At 39.4% G+C, this 21,778-nt stretch overlaps 1 protein-coding gene across 7 annotated transcripts in view; it reads right to left on the bottom strand.

The window, feature by feature from the left end:
- KATNBL1 (katanin regulatory subunit B1 like 1) overlaps window positions 1-21,778 on the bottom strand; it is a 66,059-nt gene that overhangs the window by 2,806 nt on the left and 41,475 nt on the right. For 2 of the 7 annotated variants that reach the window (XM_036296316.1, XM_036296346.1), the window contains exons 5-10: window positions 20,829-20,947; window positions 19,461-19,511; window positions 19,282-19,371; window positions 18,624-18,713; window positions 15,928-16,021; window positions 12,612-14,592 (exon numbers count right to left, since the gene is read on the bottom strand). In XM_036296316.1, the coding sequence (XP_036152209.1) occupies window positions 14,560-14,592; window positions 15,928-16,021; window positions 18,624-18,713; window positions 19,282-19,371; window positions 19,461-19,511; window positions 20,829-20,947 (477 nt within the window). In that variant the 3' untranslated portion in view covers window positions 12,612-14,559. Of the gene's footprint in view, window positions 1-212; window positions 290-9,900; window positions 9,997-10,920; window positions 11,054-12,611; window positions 14,593-15,927; window positions 16,022-18,623; window positions 18,714-19,281; window positions 19,372-19,460; window positions 19,512-20,828; window positions 20,948-21,778 lie in introns of those variants that run through there. The other 5 variants (XR_004965628.1, XR_004965625.1, XR_004965626.1 and 2 more) reach the window with 5 other exon arrangements.

Below are 21,778 nucleotides of genomic sequence, written 5' to 3'. Positions count from 1 at the left end.
CACACTCCCCACTGGGGATGTGCCCGCAACCAAGGTACATGCTCTTGACCAGAATCGAACCTGGGACCCTTGAGTCCGCAGGCCGATGCTCTATCTACTGAGCCAAACCAGTTAGGGCAAGATATAATAATCTTTATGGTTGATTACAGCACAGAATAGTGGGTTGATTCTAGGCAAAGGGTAATAGTCACATATATATTAGCTTTACCTACCTCTGTTGATATTACTCACCATTAATATTTTTCTCCATTTCTAGCATTAAATTTCCTCCAGGACAGAATGGAGATTACTTTTAAAAAGTTTTTTAATTCATTGATTTTAGAGAGAGAGGAAGGGAGAGAAAGAGAAACATCAATTAGTTGTTCCACTTATTTATCCACTCATTGGTTGCTTCTTGTATGTGCTCTGACCAGGGATCAAACCCACAACATTGGTATATCAGGACGATGCTCTGAGCTAACCCCACCCAGGGCCAGGTGTAGATTACTAAGCATGTAGAAACTAAAAAAAACAATTATTTAGGCAGAAGAGAAATGTATTCAGTTAGAAGCACCTCAATAAACAGACTTTGTAGAAAATATTTTTTGTTTGTGTTTTTCCCATGGAAAAAACCCTTTTGTGTATTTGCTTAAACAAAAAGCTTTCCAGTGTATGGAAAGTAGGAAACGATATTAAATATATGAAATTCATTTGTATTAAAAATGCATACACATAAGAGAAAATCTAGGCGAGATATAATTGTTCCTCTAGGTGGATGATATTATGGTTATTTAATTTTCTTCTTTTCATTATTATACTTTCATAAGTAGGTATGAAAGTATAATAGTAATTTAAAAAAGAAACATACTATTTCACATGATTCTTAATAATTCTAAGATAAAAACAGAAAAGAAACAAACACAAAGGGATAACATTAATTTCAAGAAAAAAACATGTATTTTACATATTATCAGAAATATCTTAATTTTGCACTGTATATATGGTCCTCATTTGCATGGATTTTGTGTGGAATGTAGAAACCATACCATACAAAAAACAAATGTAACAACCTTTAAGAATCAAACACATGTTAGCTGAAGTTTTATTTTGTTATAGCATAAGCATTTATAAACTAATCTAAAACAAAAAAAAGTGAGAGAAGAAAACTGGTTATATTTATTTTGGAACCACTCATTTTTAGCTGCTATGCTATCAGAAATAGCTTTGGATTACTACTAAATTACTTCCTCATACAATGTATTCCCAAAGATGCTACACCCTTGCATTTTTAAAAAATTTATTCTTATTGTTGAGAGTATTACAGATGTCCCCCATTTTCCCTCTTTGCTCCTCTCCCCCAGGCTCCTGCCCCACCCCAGGCCTTCAAATGCCTACTAATTGCCAGGCTTTATGTTAGATACTGGGGATGTGACATGAGTTTCTAATCAGATGAAACTATTAATCTAGCTGGGAAGATAGATAGTAAACATTACAAAACACTGATAAGTAGTGTTAAGAGAACAAGGTTGAGATAAGAGTTGTGGCCAGAGACCTCTAATAGCTGAAGAGGCTCCAGAAAGGGCTTTCCAGAGGAACTGTGTTAGGCTGAGACTTCAAGGCTAAGAAAGGAATAACTGTGTGAACTTGGGGGTCAATAGTGTTCAGACAAAGGAAGCATTTGCAGAGAAAGTGTAATGCTTTCTGGACACTGAAACAAGTTCATTCTAGCTAGAGCACTTGGGAGGAGAGGAAATGTTGTCAAAAGATTGTAATTCCCACTGTTCAGACTCTGTCCTAAGAGGCCTCAGGAGTGACACAGTAAGACTTGTGCTTTATAGACTACTCCAGGGCAGCATGTATGGAGACCGAGCTGTAGGAATGAAGGACAAGCGCCAGAGTCAGGAGGCCGCTGTAACAATGTAGACTACGATAATGGCAGGAAAGCTGGAGAGATATAGAAAGGTAAAATTTAGGGGAGTGCTCCAACAGGATTTCAGTGAGTTGGAGATGATTCAAAGATGATTCACAGGTTTGTGGCTTGATAAATGCTGATGTTAGGGCTATTCAATGAGAATGGAAACCCAGGATACAGCAAGAATAGACTTTTTGTCCCTCTGTGTGGGGGTGGGGGCGGGGGTGGGGTAGGGTTGGTGGAGGGAAGTGGAGGTAGAGAATGAAGTCAATTCTGGATATATTGCATTTAATATATCTACAAGATATCCCAATGGATGCTTCCAGTAGGCAATGAATAAATGATTTATGGGCTAAGTTAGGTTTAGGACAAGACATGTTTTTGAGAATGATAAACATACAGTTCAATGATTTCTCAATCTTTAAAAAAATCCATGTCTAGTTGAACCCCAAAATGACCTTTTTTTCCACTCTCAAAATGAGAAGAATTAATGTTGATGGTAAAGGAAGCCATGAAAATAAGAGGATTTTTCAGGGAAATGGTACAGTGAGAAAGACCATAAAACAGAAACTTGAAGAACACCGATGTCTAAGGGACAGGCAGAGGCACCTTCAAAGAAGAGATTAAAAAGTGAGTTGGTTTCACCCCTTTGATGATTTCTTATCATCTATTCTGAATAGCAGAAAAGGAATCTGGATGGCTAAGGAAAAATGATAAGCCTCTTCTAAACATTTCATAAGCTTTAGAACCTGCCTAAAAGAAAGGTATCAACCTTCATATCTCCTGCTGTTGTTGAGGCTAAGCTGCAGTTATTATTCTTTCTTGCTTCTTGCTTTCTTTTTAAATAAAGTAGGAAAGTAAATGGATGCTAACTTAGCTTCTAACTCCTGTAAGATGAGGTCTAATTCTAGTCCAGGCTCCATGATGAAAGTTTGGTTGATAAATGCAATAAAATAACCCTAGAAACAAGTAAATCTGGCAATTCAGTGTATTCTGAGAAACCCACAATAACTCTTCCTTATCCTATAAAGTACTTTGGATCAACTCTTCTTAGCTTTGGTGTAAATCCAGAGTCACAACAGACTTGCTTGGGTCTAGGACATTTAAAAAAATCCTGATTTAAATCTGGGTGAAAATACAGAATACTGTAAAACATAAGAATCAAGTGTATTTAGGGGCTAAATCCTTATTCAGGCTCGTGGCATCTCTTATCTGAGAACTTTGTAATTCAGAAAATTATCATTTGTGTATCAAAGCAATACTATATAACTAGCTTTGCTATGAAAAACACTGGCAACTATGGGGCTGCCTATTCATAGAACTACTGTTGTACAGTAACTGCCCTTTTTTATGATTAATTACAGGCTATAAAAGAAAATACTGTGGTATTGACCCTTGAACAACATGGTTTTGAACTGTGCAGGTCCACTAATATGCATATTTTTTTTCAATACTTTAAATGTATTTTCTATCCTTTATGATTTTAATAACAATTTTCTTTTCTCCAGTTTATTTTATTTAAGAATATAGTATATGAATATACAAAGAGAACCAAGATGGCGATGTAGGTAAATGCCTATATTCGCTGCTACCCACAACCACATCAAAATTACAACTAAAATACAGAACCATCATTCAGAACCGCCTGAAAGCTGGCTGAATGGAAGTCCTACAACTAGAGAAGTAAAGAAGAAAGCACACTGAGATTGGTAGTAGGAGTGGCGGAGGCATGGAATGGGCTGGTCTATACCCACATGAACTGTTTTTTTTTTTTTTAATTGGGAGGGAGATAGTCTCTGTGCAGGCTGCCTGTAAGGAGCAAGGAGTCCTAACCTCACATCAGACCCCCAGATCCCCAGCACAGGGTTCCAGAACTGGGAAAAGAAGTCTCTAAAACTATGGGCTGTAAAAACCAGTGGGGATTGTGACTGAGTGACCTGGAGATTGATCCAGGTGTTCCTTTTAAAGGGCCGGTGCACGAACTTACTTGAACTCCCAGCACCTGGTCGGCTTTGGGGGACCCAGACACATACAGGGAGGAGCTGGATTGTCTGGCATCAGGGCAGGAACTCAGGGAGGAATTGGACTGTCTGGCTTTCTCCCAGACAGGAGTGCTTGCAGGGGTCATTGTTCCTGTGCTGGGACCTCCCTTATCACAGGGCTGGCTGGTAGCCATATCTGAGTCTCCATCAGCATGGAGCACTGTTTGCTCCACCCTGGGGATTCCCGGACACCATGCCCCATCCAATTTGCAGCCCAAACCAAGCTGTTTGCAGCAGCTTTTCCATATGAATGGCCTGTCCTGGCTCAGGCTTCAGACTTTGCTAAAATCTCACAAACAAGCTGCAGCTGGTGACAGAGTGCCCCAAAACTATCATTAAAAGACCCAAGACCCAGCACTAGCACCAACCTGCCTTGCTTCACAGCTGGGCTTCACCTGGGCACCTCCAAGCCCAATACAAATAGCAAATGGCAGCCTTCTGCAGTTCCCTCTGTAGCTCCTGTTGAGTGGCCCGGCCAGTAGCTGACTCTGCACCTCCCTGAGGCCCTAGAGCTAGTGCACCCAGTGAACTGCTTCAGACATAGCAGATTACATTCTACACAACCACAAGCAACACACTCAAGAGGCAGACTCAGTGAGCACCAAAGCCTCACTGAAGCAAGTCCTGCTCCATAGGGTGTCTCCTGCACAGAAGTTCTTTCACTGCAGTTACAGCTGGTCCTCATAGGCCTGTGGGTAATTTCTCCCAGTGATTTCAATAGGCCTGGGGTAATTCCTCCCAGTGATTTCAAAAGCAATCAATTACAAGAAGATAGTTCATATAGCCCACAAAGGGGCACACCTAGAGTGCCCAGCTCAGCTGACTGAGGAGGCTGAGCCACTGGGTCCTACAGGACACCTACTACACAAGACCACTTTACCAATTCCAGGACACATAGCAGCTCTACCTAATACATAGAAATAAACACAGGGAAGCAGCCAAAATGTGAAGACAAAGAAACATGTCACAAATAAAAGAAATGCTGGATACAGAGTTCAAAACCATGGTTACAAGGTTATTCAAGGATCTTCATGAGACTGTCAAGGATCTTAATGAGAATGTCAAAGACATGAAAAAAGACCAGTCAGAAATTAAGCATACACTAACTGAAATAAAGAATAATTTACAGGGATTCAACAGTAGAGAATTCAGAGAATCAAATCAACGATTTGGAATATAAGGAAGCAAAAAACACCCAATCAGAACAGCAGAAAGAAAAAGAATCCAGGGGGAAACCAAGATGGCGGCATAGGTAAACACCGGAAATTGCTGCCTCGCACAATCACTTCAAAAATACAACTAAAAGATAAAACAGACATCATCCAAAACCACAGGAAGGCCAGCTGAGTGGAAATTCTACAACTAGAAGGAAAGAGAAAAGCATAACGAGACTCAGAGGCTCCCGACTGCTCTGAACTCCAGTTCCGGGCAAATCTCTGGGGACCCAGACTCATATGGGGAGAGGCTAGACCAGGGGTGGGCAAACTTTTTGACCCGAGGGCCACAATGGGTTCTTAAACTGGACCGGAGGGCCGGAACAAAAGCATGGATGGAGTGTTTGTGTGAACTAATATAAATTCAAAGTAAACATCATTACATAAAAGGGTACGGTCTTTTTTTTTTTTTTTTTAGTTTTATTCATTTCAAATGGGCCGGATCTGGCCCACGGGCCGTAGTTTGCCCACGGCTGGGCTAGACTGTCTGGCATCGGTCGGACCTCGAGGGCAGCTTTCTCTCAGAGGTGCTTGCAGTGATTACCAGGACACTGAGAAGCGCGGCTTCTTAGGGCAGGACTGAGGAGCGGCCATAGCTGCTTGCTCCGCCCTGTTGATTCCCTGGGACCCCGCCCTGCCCAAGCTGTGTGCCAGCTTTTGCATATGAAAGGCCTGGCCCTTTGCAATCTGAAAATTACCTAACCAACTGCAGCTGGCCCAAGGCCCCACAGCAGCTTGCACTCCTTCACAGCTGAGCTCCTGCTGGGTAGTCTCAGGCAGAGGCTAAATTAGCACCTCCTTAGAGATCCAAGAGCTAGTGTACCCAGTGGTCAGAGTGGGACCATCCAGATTACAAATCCTCAGATCCATAAGAGACACACCAGGGGGCAGACTCAGTGAGCACCAAAGCCCCACTGAAGCAAGGCTTGCCCCAGAAGGGTGTCTCCAGCACAGAAGTTCTCCCACTGCAGACACAGCTGATTCTCACAGCCAATTGGCCTGGAGGTCAATTCCTCCCAGTGATAGCTACAACAATCAAGGCTTAACTACAACAAGACTGTGCACAAAGCCCACAAGGGGGTTCACCAAGAGTGTCCACTTCAGGTAATTGGGGAAGCTGAGCCACTGGGCCCTATAGGACACCTAGCACAGAAAGCCACTCTATCAACACAGGGAAGCATAAAAAATGCTGAGACAAAGAAACAGGTCACAAATGACAGAAATGGAGGAAAGCAAACTACTGGATATAGAGTTCAAAACCACACTTTTAAGGTTTTCCAAGAATTTTCTAGAAACCGCCGATAAACTTACTGAGACACTCAAGAAACCTAGTGAGAACACCAATAAATTTAATGAGATCCACAATAAGTCTAGCGAGACTCTAGAGGCTGTGAAAAAGGACCAAGTAGAAATTAAGCATACACACTGACTGAAATAAAGAATATTATACAGACTTCCAACAGCAGACTAGAAGATCACAAGAATCAAGTCAAAGATTTGAAATGCGAAGAAGCAAAAAATACCCAGCCAGAAAAACAAAAAGCAAAAAGAATCCAAAAATATGAAGATAGTGTAAGGAGCCTCTGGGACAACTTCAAGCATACCAACATCCGAATTATAGGGGTGCCAGAAGAGAGAGAGCAAGATATTGAAAACCTATTTGAAGAAATAATGACAGAAAACGTCCCCTACATGGCGAAAAAAATAGACTTACAAGTTCAGGAAGCGCAGAGAACCCCAAACAAAAGGAATCCAAAGAGGACCACACCAAGACATATCATAATTAAAATGCCAAGAGCAAAAGACAAAGAGAGAATCTTTTTTTTTTTAAAATATATTTTATTGATTTTTTACAGAGAGGAAGGGAGAGGGATAGACAGCTAGAAATATCGATGAGAGAAAAACATCGATCAGCTGCCTCCTGCACACTCCCCACGGCGTATGTGCCCGCAACCAAGGTACATGCCCTTGACCAGAATCGAACCCGGGACCCCCAAGTCTGCAGGCTGAGGCTCCATCCACTAAGCCAAACCAGTCAGGGCTCAGTGTGCATTCTGGATGACCTATAATTAAGGTCATTGCCTCCTTCCCAGAAACTGGTCTTGTAAGGCATGTCACTGCCCTGGGGGGAGGAGGAGAGGTCGTTATCGAACACCTTGGGGCCTTCCTGTAATCCTATGAAAGGGGGCAGAACCATATCTGCAAGACAAAGACCCCAGAAGATTTTAAAAAGCGAAGCCTCTGCATGTTACTTCACCAAAAAGAGAATCTTAAAAGCAGCAAGAGAAAGAAACTCAGTTACCTACAAGGGAATACCCATAAGACTGCCAGCTGATTTCTCAACAGAAACTTTGCAGGCCAGAAGGGAGTGGCAAGAAATATTCAAAGTGATGAATACCAAGAACCTACAACCAAGATTACTTTATCCAGCAAAGCTATCATTCAGAATTGAAGGTCAGGTAAAGAGCTTCAGATAAGGAAAAGCTAAAGGAGTTCATCACCACCAAACCAGTATTAAATGAAATGCTGAAAGGTATCCTTTAAGAAGAGGAAGAAGAAGAAAAAGGTACAGATACAAGTTATGAACAACAAATACACATCTATCAACAAGTGAATCTAAAAATCAAGTGAATAAATAATCTGATGAACAGAATAAACTGGTGATTATAATAGAATCAGGGGCATAGAAAGGGAGTGGACTGACTATTCTCGTGGCGGGGAGAGGGAAGGGGTGTGGGGGACATGGGAAGAGACTGGACAAAAATTGTACACCTATGGATGAGGACAGTGGCGTGAGTGTAAGGGCAGAGGGTGGGGTGGGAATCGGGTGGAGGGGAGCTATGGGGGGAAAAAGAGGAACAACTGTAATAATCTGAACAATAAAGATTTAATTTAAAAAAAAAGAAAAAGAATCCAAAAATATGAGAGAGTGTAAGGAGCCTCTGGGACAACTTCAAGCATACCAACATTCACATTATGAGGATGCCAGAAGGAGAATAGAGAGAGCAAGATATTAAAAACCTATTTAAAGAAATAATGACAGAAAACTTCCCCCTCCTGGTAAAGAAATAGACTTACAAGTCCAGGAAGCACAAAGAGTCCCAAACAAGAGGAACCCAAAGAGGCCCACACCAAGACACATAACTAAAATGCCAAGGGTTAAAGACAAACAGAGATTATTAAAAGCAGTTAGTTACCTACAAGGGAGTGCCCATATAACTGTCAGCTGATTTTTTAACAGAAACTTTGCAGGTCAGAAGCGAGTGGCAAGAAATATTCAGTTATGAATAGCAAGGACCTATAACCAAGAATACTCTACCCAGCAAAGCTCTCATTTAGAATTGAGAGTCAGATAATGAGCTTCACAAACAAGAAAAGCTAAATGAGTTCATCACCATCAAACTATTGTTGAAGGATATTCTTTATGAAGAGGAAGAGGAGGAGGAGGAGGAGGAGGAGGAGGAAGAGGAGAAACAGAAGAGGTAAAAATGAACAACAAAATGGCAACAAATATATATTTATCAATAATTGAATTTAAAAATCAAAATAAACAAACAAGAAATCTAATGAACAAAATAAACTGATGAATAAAATAGAATCAGAGGCATGGAAGCATGGCACACACTACTGAATCTGAGAAGGAAGGGGGAGAAGGGTGGGAAGAGATCAACCAAAGATCTTATATGCATATATGCATTACCTATGGACAGACAATAGGGTGGTGAAAGCCTAGGGCAGGGTGAGAAATGAGTGGAGGGAGGTAAAGGGGGTAAAATGGGGGACATATGTAATACTCTCAAAAGGCTTTGTATAGAAATATGGTGTTACACTGGAACACTTTGTAGAAAAGTCTCCAACTGTGCCTCAGTTTCCCTGTGCCGATTGTAAAATGCGCAACCAACTAAAATGATTTTGAAGAAAGTCTCAAGCAGCATTCTGAAAAATGAGGGAGGTTGGAGTGGTGAATACCAGGACATTTTTTCCCAAGGGGGAGAGATACTTTAGAGCAGTGGTTCTCAACCTGTGGGTCGCGACCCCTTTGGCAGTTGAACGACCCTTTCACAGGGGTCGCCTAAGACCATTCTGCATATCAGATATTTATATTACGATTCATCACAGTAGCAACATTACAGTTATGAAGTAGCAACGAAAATAATTTTATGGTTGGGTTACAACATGAGGAACTGTATTTAAAGGGCCAGAGGGTTGAGAACCACTGCTTTAGAGGATGCCAATTTAATACAGTGGGGCCTTGACTTACGAGTGTCTTGACTAACGAGTTTTTCGAGATATGAGCCATTTCTCGGCCGATTTTTTGCTTCGAGTTGTGAGGTAAAATTCGGGTTACAAGCCAGCTTCAGATACCCCACCGCTATTTGGCACAGCGAACATCACAGTGAACACCACAACATCAGCCCAGCATCATGTGTCTCACTCATTCACTGTTGATTTGACATACGAGTAATTTGAGTTACGAGCTCCGTCACAGAACGAATTAAACTCATAAGTCAAGGCCCCACTGTACTCAAAAAGACATCTTCTGTGCAGTGGTGAGGATGACCCATAGGTATTGATGGTGTAAGTGGGCCTTTGATGACCCACCTGCCAGCTGTCATACTTAGCACCACCTCTCCTTCCTCAGGTCAACATTTCCTTTCCTCTACTCAAGTCTGCCAACAATGCATTCTTGCTACTGTTATGCTTCCTCATCCCAAGTCTTAGTTCATTAACCTAGGACCTATAAATCACTGACCTGGTGTAAACTTTTCCTCTGGTTTAGTGGTGTGTGTCCTACAATTTTCCCCCTGGTAAAGCCTTTACAGGAATTCTCTGGAAAGCCCATCTTTAGCTGTTTTATGTCAATAAAAAAGAACAATTGTGACTGATGAATTTAAATAATTTTTGAAAGTGTTTTATGTGTACATTGCTAACTTCCCTTAGAGCTTTGGAAAAATCAGCTCTTTTTACTATGAAATCACCAAGATGCTTTTGTGTGGAAGTGGTATGATGGAGGGAGAAATGAAGATGCCAGGAACATAAAAATAACATATATTTAAATTGAAAAAAAAGAATAAAGCAAATAATACATATAACACAAAATCTGTGTTAAGCAACTGTTTATGTTGGCTTTTGGTCAACAGAAGGCTACTAGTAGTTAAGTTTTCAGGGTATCAAGAGTCATATGTGAATTTCTGACTGCAGGAGGTGGGGGAGCCAGGGTTGTTCAAGGATCAACTGTATTATGTACTTAGTTTTTACTAAAGTTTGATTTTAGCAGATACTATTAAATCAATAATCTAACCCTGAGAAAATAATGCCTACAATATTTGAAATAAGTACAGCATTGAAAAACGTACTCGGGCCCTGGCCGGTGTGGCTCAGTTGGTTGGAACATTGTCCTGTACACCAAAAAGGTGGTGTTGGTTTGATTTCATGTTGGCAAGTGTGGGAGACAATTTCTTTCTCTCTCTCCCTGTTCACTCTCTAAAATTAAAATAAATTAAAAAATTAAAAAAACAAAACACAAAAAACAAAAGTGTACTCAGTATACTGGGTATATGATATGCAGTACTTATTTTTATTGTTATAGTCAGTGCTGTTATTGAATCAATCAAGCTATACTACAAACTAGAAGCATACAGTGTTTAGGGAGGAACTTTTTATTCTATATTCCTGTTACAGAATAAAAAAGGAGGGAATAGTGTTGTTTTATGACAATTTTCACAGATAGAAGAAATGGAAATTGAGGGGGGAAAAAGGAGTTAATACCTACCGACAAATGTCCAGTAATACTTTTTTCACCTGAAGTAATCCAGAAAATAATAGTCTATATTGAAAGATAAGAAGTAGTGCATCCAAATGGACCACTCCAGTGAGTCAGCTGCTTGTGATTCTATACTTTTCCCCTTTAAATCAATAAAGGCAACTGACATTACCATCTTGTTCTTAAATATGAAGAGATACTTGAGAATGACTAACAAAATATTAATGTAAATTTTGTTGTTGTTTTTTCAGATTCCTTGACTCATTTAACTAACTAAACAAACATTTACATGATTTATATTATCAGTATTTAATAGGTAATAATCATTACTCAAATTAGTTATCCATTAATATTAATTATATTAATAACTTGCCAAATGTAGAAATGCTCCAAGTTTGAGAAAATTACTATTTCAAAGGCCAAAAATATAGCCTTGAACACACACGCGCGCGCGCGCGCGCACACACACACACACACACACACACAATTTTTAAGGTTAGGATATGACATGTACCAAATATGTTTAGGGGGATGGATAAGGACTTAATTCCTCAGTTGCCCTTAGACTTTAGTGCTGACATTAATGATTCTCCAAAGTAGATACAGATATCCAAATCCTCACATCTCAGGACTCAGGTAAATAAATAATCTGTCAATTACCTTTAAAATTACTGCCAAAAGATTAATTTTTAAAACCATCTGATAATGCCTGCTTCCTAACTTTTAATCCTTTTTCTGATCATGATCACTTATTACAAAATCCACTTTATTTCTAGTAGAAAGAAATTACTTGATTATAACCCTCTATCACCTCAATAAACTGTCCTTAGACTTGCAAAGTTAGCAAAGTTCAGTACAGAAAACTTAAAAGGTAGAAGAGGTAGTAAGGCATAGAAACTTTGGGTAGTCCCTCAGTTCTGTGGACTGCTTAGCAGCACAGCCACAAATGAGTGATGACAGACAGCGATTGTCCTAATCTAGGTCATACAACAGCCAAAATACTTTATAAACACTTTCTTTGGCTCTTTCTGGATATCAACACTGTTCTGATTAAATAGCATGTTAAGAGCTTAATAGCAACAGAAGTGTTCAGTACTATTTACTTATCTAATATTTTTTATCAAGAATCTTAAAATCGCCCTGACCGGTTTGACTCAGTGGATAGAGCATCGGCCTGTGGACTGAAGGGTCCCGGGTTCGATTCCAGTCAGGGGCATGTACCTTGGTTGCAGGCACATCCCCAGTGGGGGGTGTGCAGGAGGCAGCTGATCGATGTTTCTCTCTCATCGATGTTTCTGGCTCTCTGTCCCTCTCCCTTCCTCTCTGTGAAAAATCAATAAAATATATTTAAAAAAAAAAAGAATCTTAAAATCAACTAATACTAATCATAACTCAGTCAGTGAGAGGTAGGTATTAAGGCAAATTGCAAAGGCCAACAATTGGGAATGTGTGGTATTGAATAATCTTTGTGAGCTAAAGACTGCTGCTTTATATAGCTCCAAGTAAATAAAATGGAGTATCAATTCTCCTTCAACAAACCCAAAGTTAGGCACAAAAACTCAGTGTTAACGAGGTAGTACATTTTCTTAATATGTTTCATTTGTACTTAATTTTTACTGAAGTTTGATTTATTGAAGTTTAATTTTAGAAGATATTGTTTAGTCAATGATCTTACCAGAGAAAATTATAATAACACAGTATTTTAGATATTATTTTTAATATTATATTGTTTTAAATATTAGATTCAAAGTCTACAGTATTACATATACCAATTATTTGAGATATCTTTCTATTTGAGGTGAAGGGTTTATGCTAAGTATACACACCATCTTCCTTGTGACCAAAAGCTGAAGTTGTGAGACAGATACCTAAGAAAAGGTGCAGTCTGTAACTATGAATAGTTCTGTGTATGTGTGTAAAGTGAATGAACCTGTAAAGCTCCTGTCCTTAGCCTCAGTAGCACCATGCTCTGAGTTAACTGGTTCAAACTATTAGATAAAGTGATAACTAAAGAAATAGGAACAAAGAAAGGTTATATTTCATCATCTTAAGGTTTCACAGAGATGACGCAGGTTTCCGATTCAAATTCCCACCTCCTGAAAAATGAGTTCTTAAATAACTCAACTCTTAAATCACGGGAGTGCAGTACTCTGAAATTATCCTAAAGATTTAAGAAAATAGCCAATTACTACTGTGAAGAATACACAGCTATATGAAATATAGCTACACAAAAGGAGAACTCAGTAAAAGAGAACGTTTTTAATATTTTTAAACCAATAAAATGCTTGTTTAGGATTCACATCAGTAGTCACTAATTGGGTAAATGCTAAAGGCTTACATTCAAGTGCTTGAAGGATTACTGCACAGAAATTTGATACTAAAAATCTTTGCTCGGGCTCATTCAAGATGAGATGATGTAGGAACCAATAGTGGTATTTAAAGCCCAATCACTCTCAAGACAGGCTAAAAAGTACAGCTGTGAAGACATTCCACAATTGGGGTCATTGACACCAAAAAATGGTATTAAGAAAAAAAAGACCTCATACAGTCTGCTGGCATTTCATACCAACCATTGGAGGAGGTAGTAATATAAAGTATTGGAACTCAAAATATAAGGTCAGCACTAACTGTAAACACTTCTAAAGCATTGTATGTAATTCTTTAAATCATAATGTAGTGAAAAACAATTAGAATTCATATAAAACCAGATTTTTAAAAAGCAAAAAATGGAAATATTTAGTAAATTTACTCAAATGAAGCTTAAATGATACAGAACTGAAAATATTAGAAATCTATATACAGTAAAAGTGAATATAAATTAGCCAACTCTATGAATATTTCCAACTAAGCACACATACAAATACATATTCACCTCTTTCTTTTATATAAGAATAACACATACATACATGACATGACGATTCTGGCAAAACGATTTCAGAGATATTAAACATATTCTCAAGTTTTAAAGATGGTGTGGAATAAGTTTTAACAATATTCCACATGAATGGAAACCCCTGATTTAATTCCATAACTTTCATGCCAGAAGCATGGTTTGTTTTACTCTTTTTTAAAACAGATCTTGGTATCATATACATTGGCTTATTAATAATTAAGGCATTTTGTTTACACAGTATCTCAGTGTGGACAAAAAAACTTTTAGTATTGATTATTTGCTATGATGTTTAAAACTTTTAAAGTCTTTCAACATAAGAAAATAGCTGCACACATTTGAGTGTTTTCTTATAAAACACAATCTTAAAAAAAAGTAATGATTGGTCTTTGCTTTTCCTAGTAATAAGTTTTGTCTTGTTTTTTTTCCACATAGTATAAAGTATATTCTTATGAAGGATTGCATTAAGATCCAGTAGTTCTTGCCAAGTAACCATGTAAATCCCAAAAGCAGCAAAGGTGAACAATCTTCATAGTGCACTTTCACCTTATTAAAGTTGAAGCTGCTCCTTTCGGATATTTTTCCACTTCAATGTGAAGTAGATTGCTAGGGTTTTGTTATTGGTTTCATATGTGGCTTTAGAAGAAAACGGTTTTGATTTCTTTCATAGTTCACAGTTCTCCAATGAGACTTGTTTGGAAATCATATAGTCCAGGGATGTTTTGAATAACCAAATGCTCTTTAGTAGATGAAGTCTTTCAATGCAACTGTAATAAATAAGCATCTACATCCTTAGAAAATGAAACAAAAACATTTCATTAGCTAGTAAACACATATATACACAGCCCCTTTCTTCTCCCTTTTTGTCACTTGATTTGCCTGTTTCCCTTTGTAACCTTTTGAGGGTAAAAGATGTGGTGTATTCAACTTTTTAATCTGCATTTAGCACAGGGCCTGGCACACAACAAGGGCTCAATAAATGTTTGCTAAGTGCTGAGTAAATGATTTGGTTCTTGTGATCAAGCAATTCTGTCTTTATAACTAGGCAAGATCATTAAATCATTCACAATTCTTTCAGTTTGATGATAGCCTATCTTTCTGATTTCTAACTTTAAGAAAATTACAATTGAGTGTTTAATCTTGTAAAAGAGGTTTTTTATATCATAGCTTAAGGAACTTCATAGAACTTTTAATCACTCAATAGGAAAGTACACTGTTCAAATCGCAATATGAATTTGATATTGGTCTTTATTGATTTGTCAGAAAATAAAAATACTTCTGGGAAACTGATATCTGTTTATAATATTTTAATCATTAAAAATTCTACAAAGTTAAATCACACACAGTGGTAAGACACATGTTTGGTAGATCATTTTGCTTCTTTCCTTGAAAAGTATCCAAGAAAATTTTTACAAGTAAGTCTATAACATAAATCCTCTTATTCAGTACATATTTTTTAAATTAAAAAACAATTTTATATTTCTGACTAATGCCCATTTATGATAGCAATATACTCAGTAAAAGGGTGGAAACATTTAACAATGACTTTTTTCTGCAATTATATGTGTTTTACATACCAATGTTTTCTGGAGTTTAAATATTAAAATCTAATGTACCTTTTCCTTTAAAAGACAAATAAATCAATAAAGACCAATCTCAAATTCATATTGTGATTTGAACAGTGTACTTTCCCAAAGAGCTTGATATTAGCAATAGTCAAGTAAAATATAACACCCCCAAACCATTTAATTAGACCATTTAATTGTATTCCTCACTTAATCTTCAGATGCCTTCCTTACCTGGATTTTTAACTTTTTCAAATATTTTTCTTTGATTGGAACTAGGTCATTAAACAACCTCCAGCACATTATTTCTGTGGCTGTATATCAAACACATTCAATGGGTAATTTTGTGCTCCCTGTCAAAGTCACATTCATACCCAGAAGACCATAAGCATTTGCAAATATGAAACTGACTCTAGATCTTACTGAATAGTACTGAATTACTTTACCTCGATTTGAAAGAATTCATTTATAAATGCATAATATTAACATATTACTTCTAAATTTTAATTAAGCTTAAATATTGATTTAAACCTTAAATTTTTAAGCTTAAATATAGATTACCTTAGCTATATTACCAGTATATCCTGGAACCAAAGTAAGATGGTTTTCTTGTTCCCACAATCTGCTTAATTGTTGTTTTAAAATCTGAATATTTCTAGGAGGAAAAAAGAAAATGCAAATATAATATGATATGAACTTTGGTAGTAAATACATTTAATGAAAATAGTTTTAAATTTTTCAAGTATTTATCAGAGAATATTATACTACTGAAGTCAGGCAACTCTTTAAAATAGTACATGCCAAACACAGAAATTAAAGGTATTTGTTAATGCAGATAGGAATACTAGGCATGAAGCATTTACTAATAGTCAACTTGTTGTTGGGTATAAAGTAGGACATTTTGAGAGTTTAAAAAGAAAACCATAAACTTTAAGGAGCCCATTGGGAGATATTTTTAGTAGCTTCATAATAATCTTGTCCATTTGGTAGAGTACCTACATATTTTCACAGCAAGTTAATACTCAAATTATGATGACTATAATATAATTTTTAGAATTGCAATATTCAAAGTGCAATACTAAATCTAATTGCAATACTCAAATTATCTATACTAATAAAAGAGTAATATGCTAATTAGACCAGACATCTTCCAGACGTCCTTCCGGACAAAGCCACGGTGGTGGGGGCTGAGGCAGAGGCAGTTAGGGGCAATGGGGCCGGTAGGGGAGGGCAGTTAGGGGTGATGAGGCCAGCAGGGGAGGGCAGTTAGGGGGCAATGAGGCTGGCAGAGGAGGGCAGTTAGGGGCGATGAGGCCAGCAGAGGGCAGGTAGGGAGTGATGAGGCTGGCAAGGGAGCAATTAGGGGACAATGAGGCTGGCAGGGGAGCAGTTAGGGGGCAATCAGGCGGGTATGCAGAAGCAGTTAGGGGCAATCAGGCCAGCAAGGGCAGGCAGTTAGGGGCAATCAGGCCGGCAGGGGCAGGCAGTTAGGGGCAATCAGGCTGGAAGGGGAGGGCAGTTAGGGGCGATCATGCAGGCATGCAGGCAGGCAGGCAGGCGAGCGGTTAGGAGCCAGCAGTCCCAGATTGCAAGAGGGATATCTGACTGCCGGTTTAGGGATCGGGCCTAAACAGGCAGTTGGATATCCCCCAAGGGGTCCTGGATTGGAGAGGGTGTAGGCTGGGGGTGAGGGGCGCCCCCCCCCCACCACGTGCACGAATTTTGTGCACTGGGCCTATAGTGATGATTTTAATATAGTTTTGGGAATTGGATTCTAAGGTTAGTGTCTAGGTAGCCAAAGGACTCTGCAGGATACCTCCATTCCTGAGCCTCATTACTTATTCCACTAAAGACTCTCTCTTACACATTACAATGGTTAAATCACTGCTATACTTTTTCCTTCTAAAACGAAGAGCAGGATTCTGCTAGAAGAAGAGGTTACTGGGCTCTGAAATTCAACTTCTATGGCTCTACCCCGTCACACACAGAGCAGGGCCTGTGGGGGGCAGTTGGGGTGTCACCCTCTATCACCCACAGAGCAGGGCAGATCAGGGGGTTGGGGCGCCGCCACTGTCACACTCAGGGTAGGGCCGATGGGGAGGTTATGGCTCTACCCCATCACACACAGAGCAGGGCCTGTGGGGGGAAGGGGGTTGGGGCGCTGCACCCTGTCACACACAGAGCAGGGCCGATCAGGGGGTTGGGGCACCGCACCCTGTCACACACAGAGCCACAATGCGATCAGGGGGTTGGGAGCTCCCCCCTATCAGGCACAGAGCAGGGCTGATCAGGGGGCTGGGGCGCCTTCCCCTGTCACGAACAGAGCACGGCGGATAGGGAGGTTGTGGCCCCACCCGTCACACACAGAGCCGCAGGGTGATCAGGGGGTTTGGGCGCTGCCCCCTGTCACGCTGATCCCGGTGCCGGGAGGCCTCGCGGCTCCGCTGATCCCGGTGCTGGGAGACATATTACCCTTTTACTATATAGGATAGAGGCCTGGTGCACGTGTGGGGGCCCGCTGGTTTGCCCTGAAGGGTGTCCTGGATCAGGGTGGGGGTCCCCACTGGGGTGCCTGGCCAGCCTGGGTGAGGGGATGATGGCTGTTTGCAGCTGGTCACACACCCTTCAGGGTGGGGGGTCCCCACTGGGGTGCCTGGCCAGTCTGGGTGAGGGGCTGAGGGCTGTTTTTAGGCTGGCGGGTGACAGAAGCTCCCAACCACTCCTTTTTTTCTTTTTTTTTTTTATTCTGGGCCAGCTTTAGCTCTGAGGCTCCAGCTCTTAGGCCTCCGCTCCTGAAAGCAGGTATCTGGTTTGTTTCGGTTCTATAATCGAAACAATGTATAACTCCAGCTCTGAGATCCCGGCTGGCTAAAAGCAGGTTTCCAGGGTTTTGTTTAGCTTCTATATTTGTAACTATGTTTCAAACTGCAGGCTCAGAGGCCGGCAAGGCAGGCGGGGAACGTTGGAGTCCTCCATCACTGAAGCAAGCAAGACTCATGTTAGTTTCAAGCTGCCTGGCTGCCTGCCGCCATCTTGGCTGACAGTTAATTTGCATATCGCCCTGATTAGCCAATGGGAAGGGTAGCGGTCATACGCTAATTACCATGTTTCTCTTTTATTAGATAGGATGATCACAGAATAAAATTATCACCTAGTTAAATCCAACTGCTTTTCTGAAAAAAAAAAAAAAAAAAAAAAAAAAAAGTAAAATGAAATAAAATTTAGAAGCATAAGGTTATCCTTAAAGGTATACTCACCCATCATTTATAATTTCTGTTTTGGATGATAGTTCTGACCACCACCTTTTTATGACTGCTTGAAGCCAGTTTAAACCAACTATTATATATCTGAAATGACATTTGGTTACAAAATTCAAGTATTTTCATCTAAGAAGCCTTTACAAAAAATATTTCCACTACTCAAAAATAACCCAACGCATATATTACATTGACCTTTCCCTCTTTTAAACGTTTATTTCACAAAACTGTATTTTTTTTTTAAATATATTTTATTGATTTTTTACAGAGAGGAAGGGAGAGAGATAGAGAGTTAGAAACATCGATGAGAGAGAAACATCGATCAGCTGCCTCCTGCACATCTCCTACTGGGGATGTGCCTGCAACCCAGGTACATGCCCTTGACCGGAATCGAACCTGGGACCTTTCAGTCCGCAGGCTGACGCTCTATCCACTGAGCCAAACCGGTTTCGGCCACAAAACTGTATTTTATGTAACTTGTTTATAGATGCTTCTGTAATTGTCTTTAGTCATTTCATATTCTTTTCCTAACTGGACTATAAGCAACTTAAAAAGAGAAACCATGTATGTTTTATGGAGCTCAATCTACTACTAACGCATTCACAGGGCACATACTGTTGAAAAAGAAAAATGACTTGAGATTCAGATCAGCACTTACTCTTCAAATTTGCTTTTAAGTAGTGACTTTACAAGGGGCAACAAGTCTACACAGCAGCCGAGTGAGATGTATTGTTTTTCTTCCTGTAAACTAAAATAATTACAAGTCATAAAAATATGAATCGGTCATAATTTGTCTTTTTTAAACTAATTTATTTTCTGAAAAATATTTTTTTTTACCTATTGGTAAGCACAGGAAGGCAATCCACCACCACTCCAAGGTCTTCTATCCTGTGGGTACAAAAAGAATAGCATTACTTAGAGAGATAATTTCTTCAATTATTTTCATACTAGAGGCCCGGTGCACGACATTCGTGCACTGGGGGCGGGTGGGGAGGCTGGTCCCCCAGCCCAGCCTGTGCCCTCTCGCAGTCTGGGACCACTCGGGGGATATGTGACTGCTGGCTTAGGCCCGCTCCCTGGACCTTCACACTGTCTTTGAGAAATTCACTCATTCAACAAATAATCCAAGTGTGTATGATTAGCCAGATGCTGGGGGTACATCAGTAAACAAAGAGATAGGACTTGCATTCTAGTATGTGTATGAGAGAGAGAGAGAATTGGAGGTGGGTCGGAGAAGGCAGAGACATACAATCCTATGTAATAAAAGGCTAATATGCAAATCGACGGAATGGCGGAACGACTGGTCACTGCGCTCCCACAGGGGGAGTGCCATTCAGCCAGAAGCCAGGCTCTCGGCTGTCGAGAGCCTCTCCTGCCTCCGTAGCAGTCGGACATCCCCCAAGGGCTCCTGGACTGTGAGAGGGCATAGGCTGGGCTGACGAGTGCACAATTTTTGTGCACCAGGCCTCTATTAAACATATAAACAAGTAAAATATATAGAACATGCAGATGGTAGTTAAGTGCTACGGAGAAAAATAAAACAGAAGTATAGATAGGGAATAAAGAAATGTATATCTACACTAATAAAAGAGAAACATGCAAATTGGTGTCACTCCACTACGCCCACCAGTCAATCAGGATGAGTATGCAAATTAACCCAACAAAGGTGGTGGTTAATTTGCATATGCAAGCGCAGAGCGAAGACTGAAGACAACTGAAGACTGAAGAGGCTTGGCTTCTCCACTACGGCCAGAGCAAAGGTCTGGGTCGCGGGTGCCAGAAGAAAACCGGTGGCAGCAGCCAGGGGAAGGAAGGCCTATTGCATGAATCTCTTCGTGCAACGGGCCTCTAGTTTTTAAATAAGATGGCAAAGGAAGGCCTCACTAAGGTAACATTTGAGAAGGTAATATTTAAAATTTTTACTCAAAGGGGATTCTTAAAGGTTTAGTTTTCCAATACTGGTATCTCTTGGTATAATGGATAAGAATCTTAGAGAAGGTAACAGCTTTATTTGGTCTGATAAAATTGATGGTTTCCTTTATTTTGGTTACTCTTAGACTGGAGTTGAATGTAATTTAAACTATATTGTTTCTATTGAAGCTAAACATAGAAGTTTACAATTTTAGCCAGTAATAACAAAAAGAAGAGGCACTTCTAAATAGCATACTAGAAATTACTTTTATTGAACAAAAAGGTCACACTTACCTCACCAAATAAGCTACAAGTTCACTTATACTTCTCTTTTTCCAGAAAGTTAAAGCTACATTCAATCTCAAATTCCTGCTGAACAAAACTTGTGCCATTGTTTCATGATCCTGAGAAACCTGAAAGGTAATAATCTAAGTTCTTAAAAAGCGCACTGAAACATGACATGAAATAATTTTCTTAATTAAATTATTCTGGTAGACATATTTTAAAATTAAACAAAGGTAGTGATTACCAGAGGGAAAGGAGGGTGGGGGCAGATAGAAGAAGGTATTGGGGGATAAACAGTGATGGAAGGAGACTTGACTTGAGGTAGTAGGCATACAATACAACATACATATAATGTATTATAGGCACACCTGAAACTTATACAATTTTATTAACCAAAGTCACCAATAAATTCAATAAAAATTAAAAAGAAAAAAACTTATACAAGGGTGACTCCATTTACTTACCCACAAAACATATGAATAAATAAATAAATAAATAAATAAATAAATAAATAAATAAATACACAGTAGGTCCTCAGGTTACATAAGAGATCCGTTCCTATGGCGTGACATAACACGAAAGTAGGAACCCACCTACATAAGCACCTACATCACTCAAATGGAGCACATACACAGCAGTAATGAAGTGAAACAGTAAAAATATTTTAAAAGAAAGATAACAGTTCCTGACCTTTACTTGTGGTACAAAAATAATAAAAAACATATGTACATACGTCGAAATGACGGAACTTTTTTTTTATAAATAAATGGGAGATGGCAATGTAACCACGAAAGGACGTATGACGTACATCAAGTCCGACATAACTAGAGGACTGCCTGTATATAAATTACAGTTGAGCACTGTAAAAAAAGGATCTGAATACAATTAGGACCTGTTTATTTTTTTACCAGTATTTTCCCTTATTTGCTACCATTTTTCTTTTAAATATCAATAATTTA

The sequence above is a fragment of the Myotis myotis genome, unplaced genomic scaffold, assembly GCF_014108235.1.
Source record: "Myotis myotis isolate mMyoMyo1 unplaced genomic scaffold, mMyoMyo1.p scaffold_m19_p_1, whole genome shotgun sequence".
NCBI lineage: Eukaryota > Metazoa > Chordata > Mammalia > Chiroptera > Vespertilionidae > Myotis > Myotis myotis.
The sequence above is the reverse complement of the archived record's forward strand: the minus strand, read 5'-3'. Positions and strand labels throughout refer to the sequence as shown.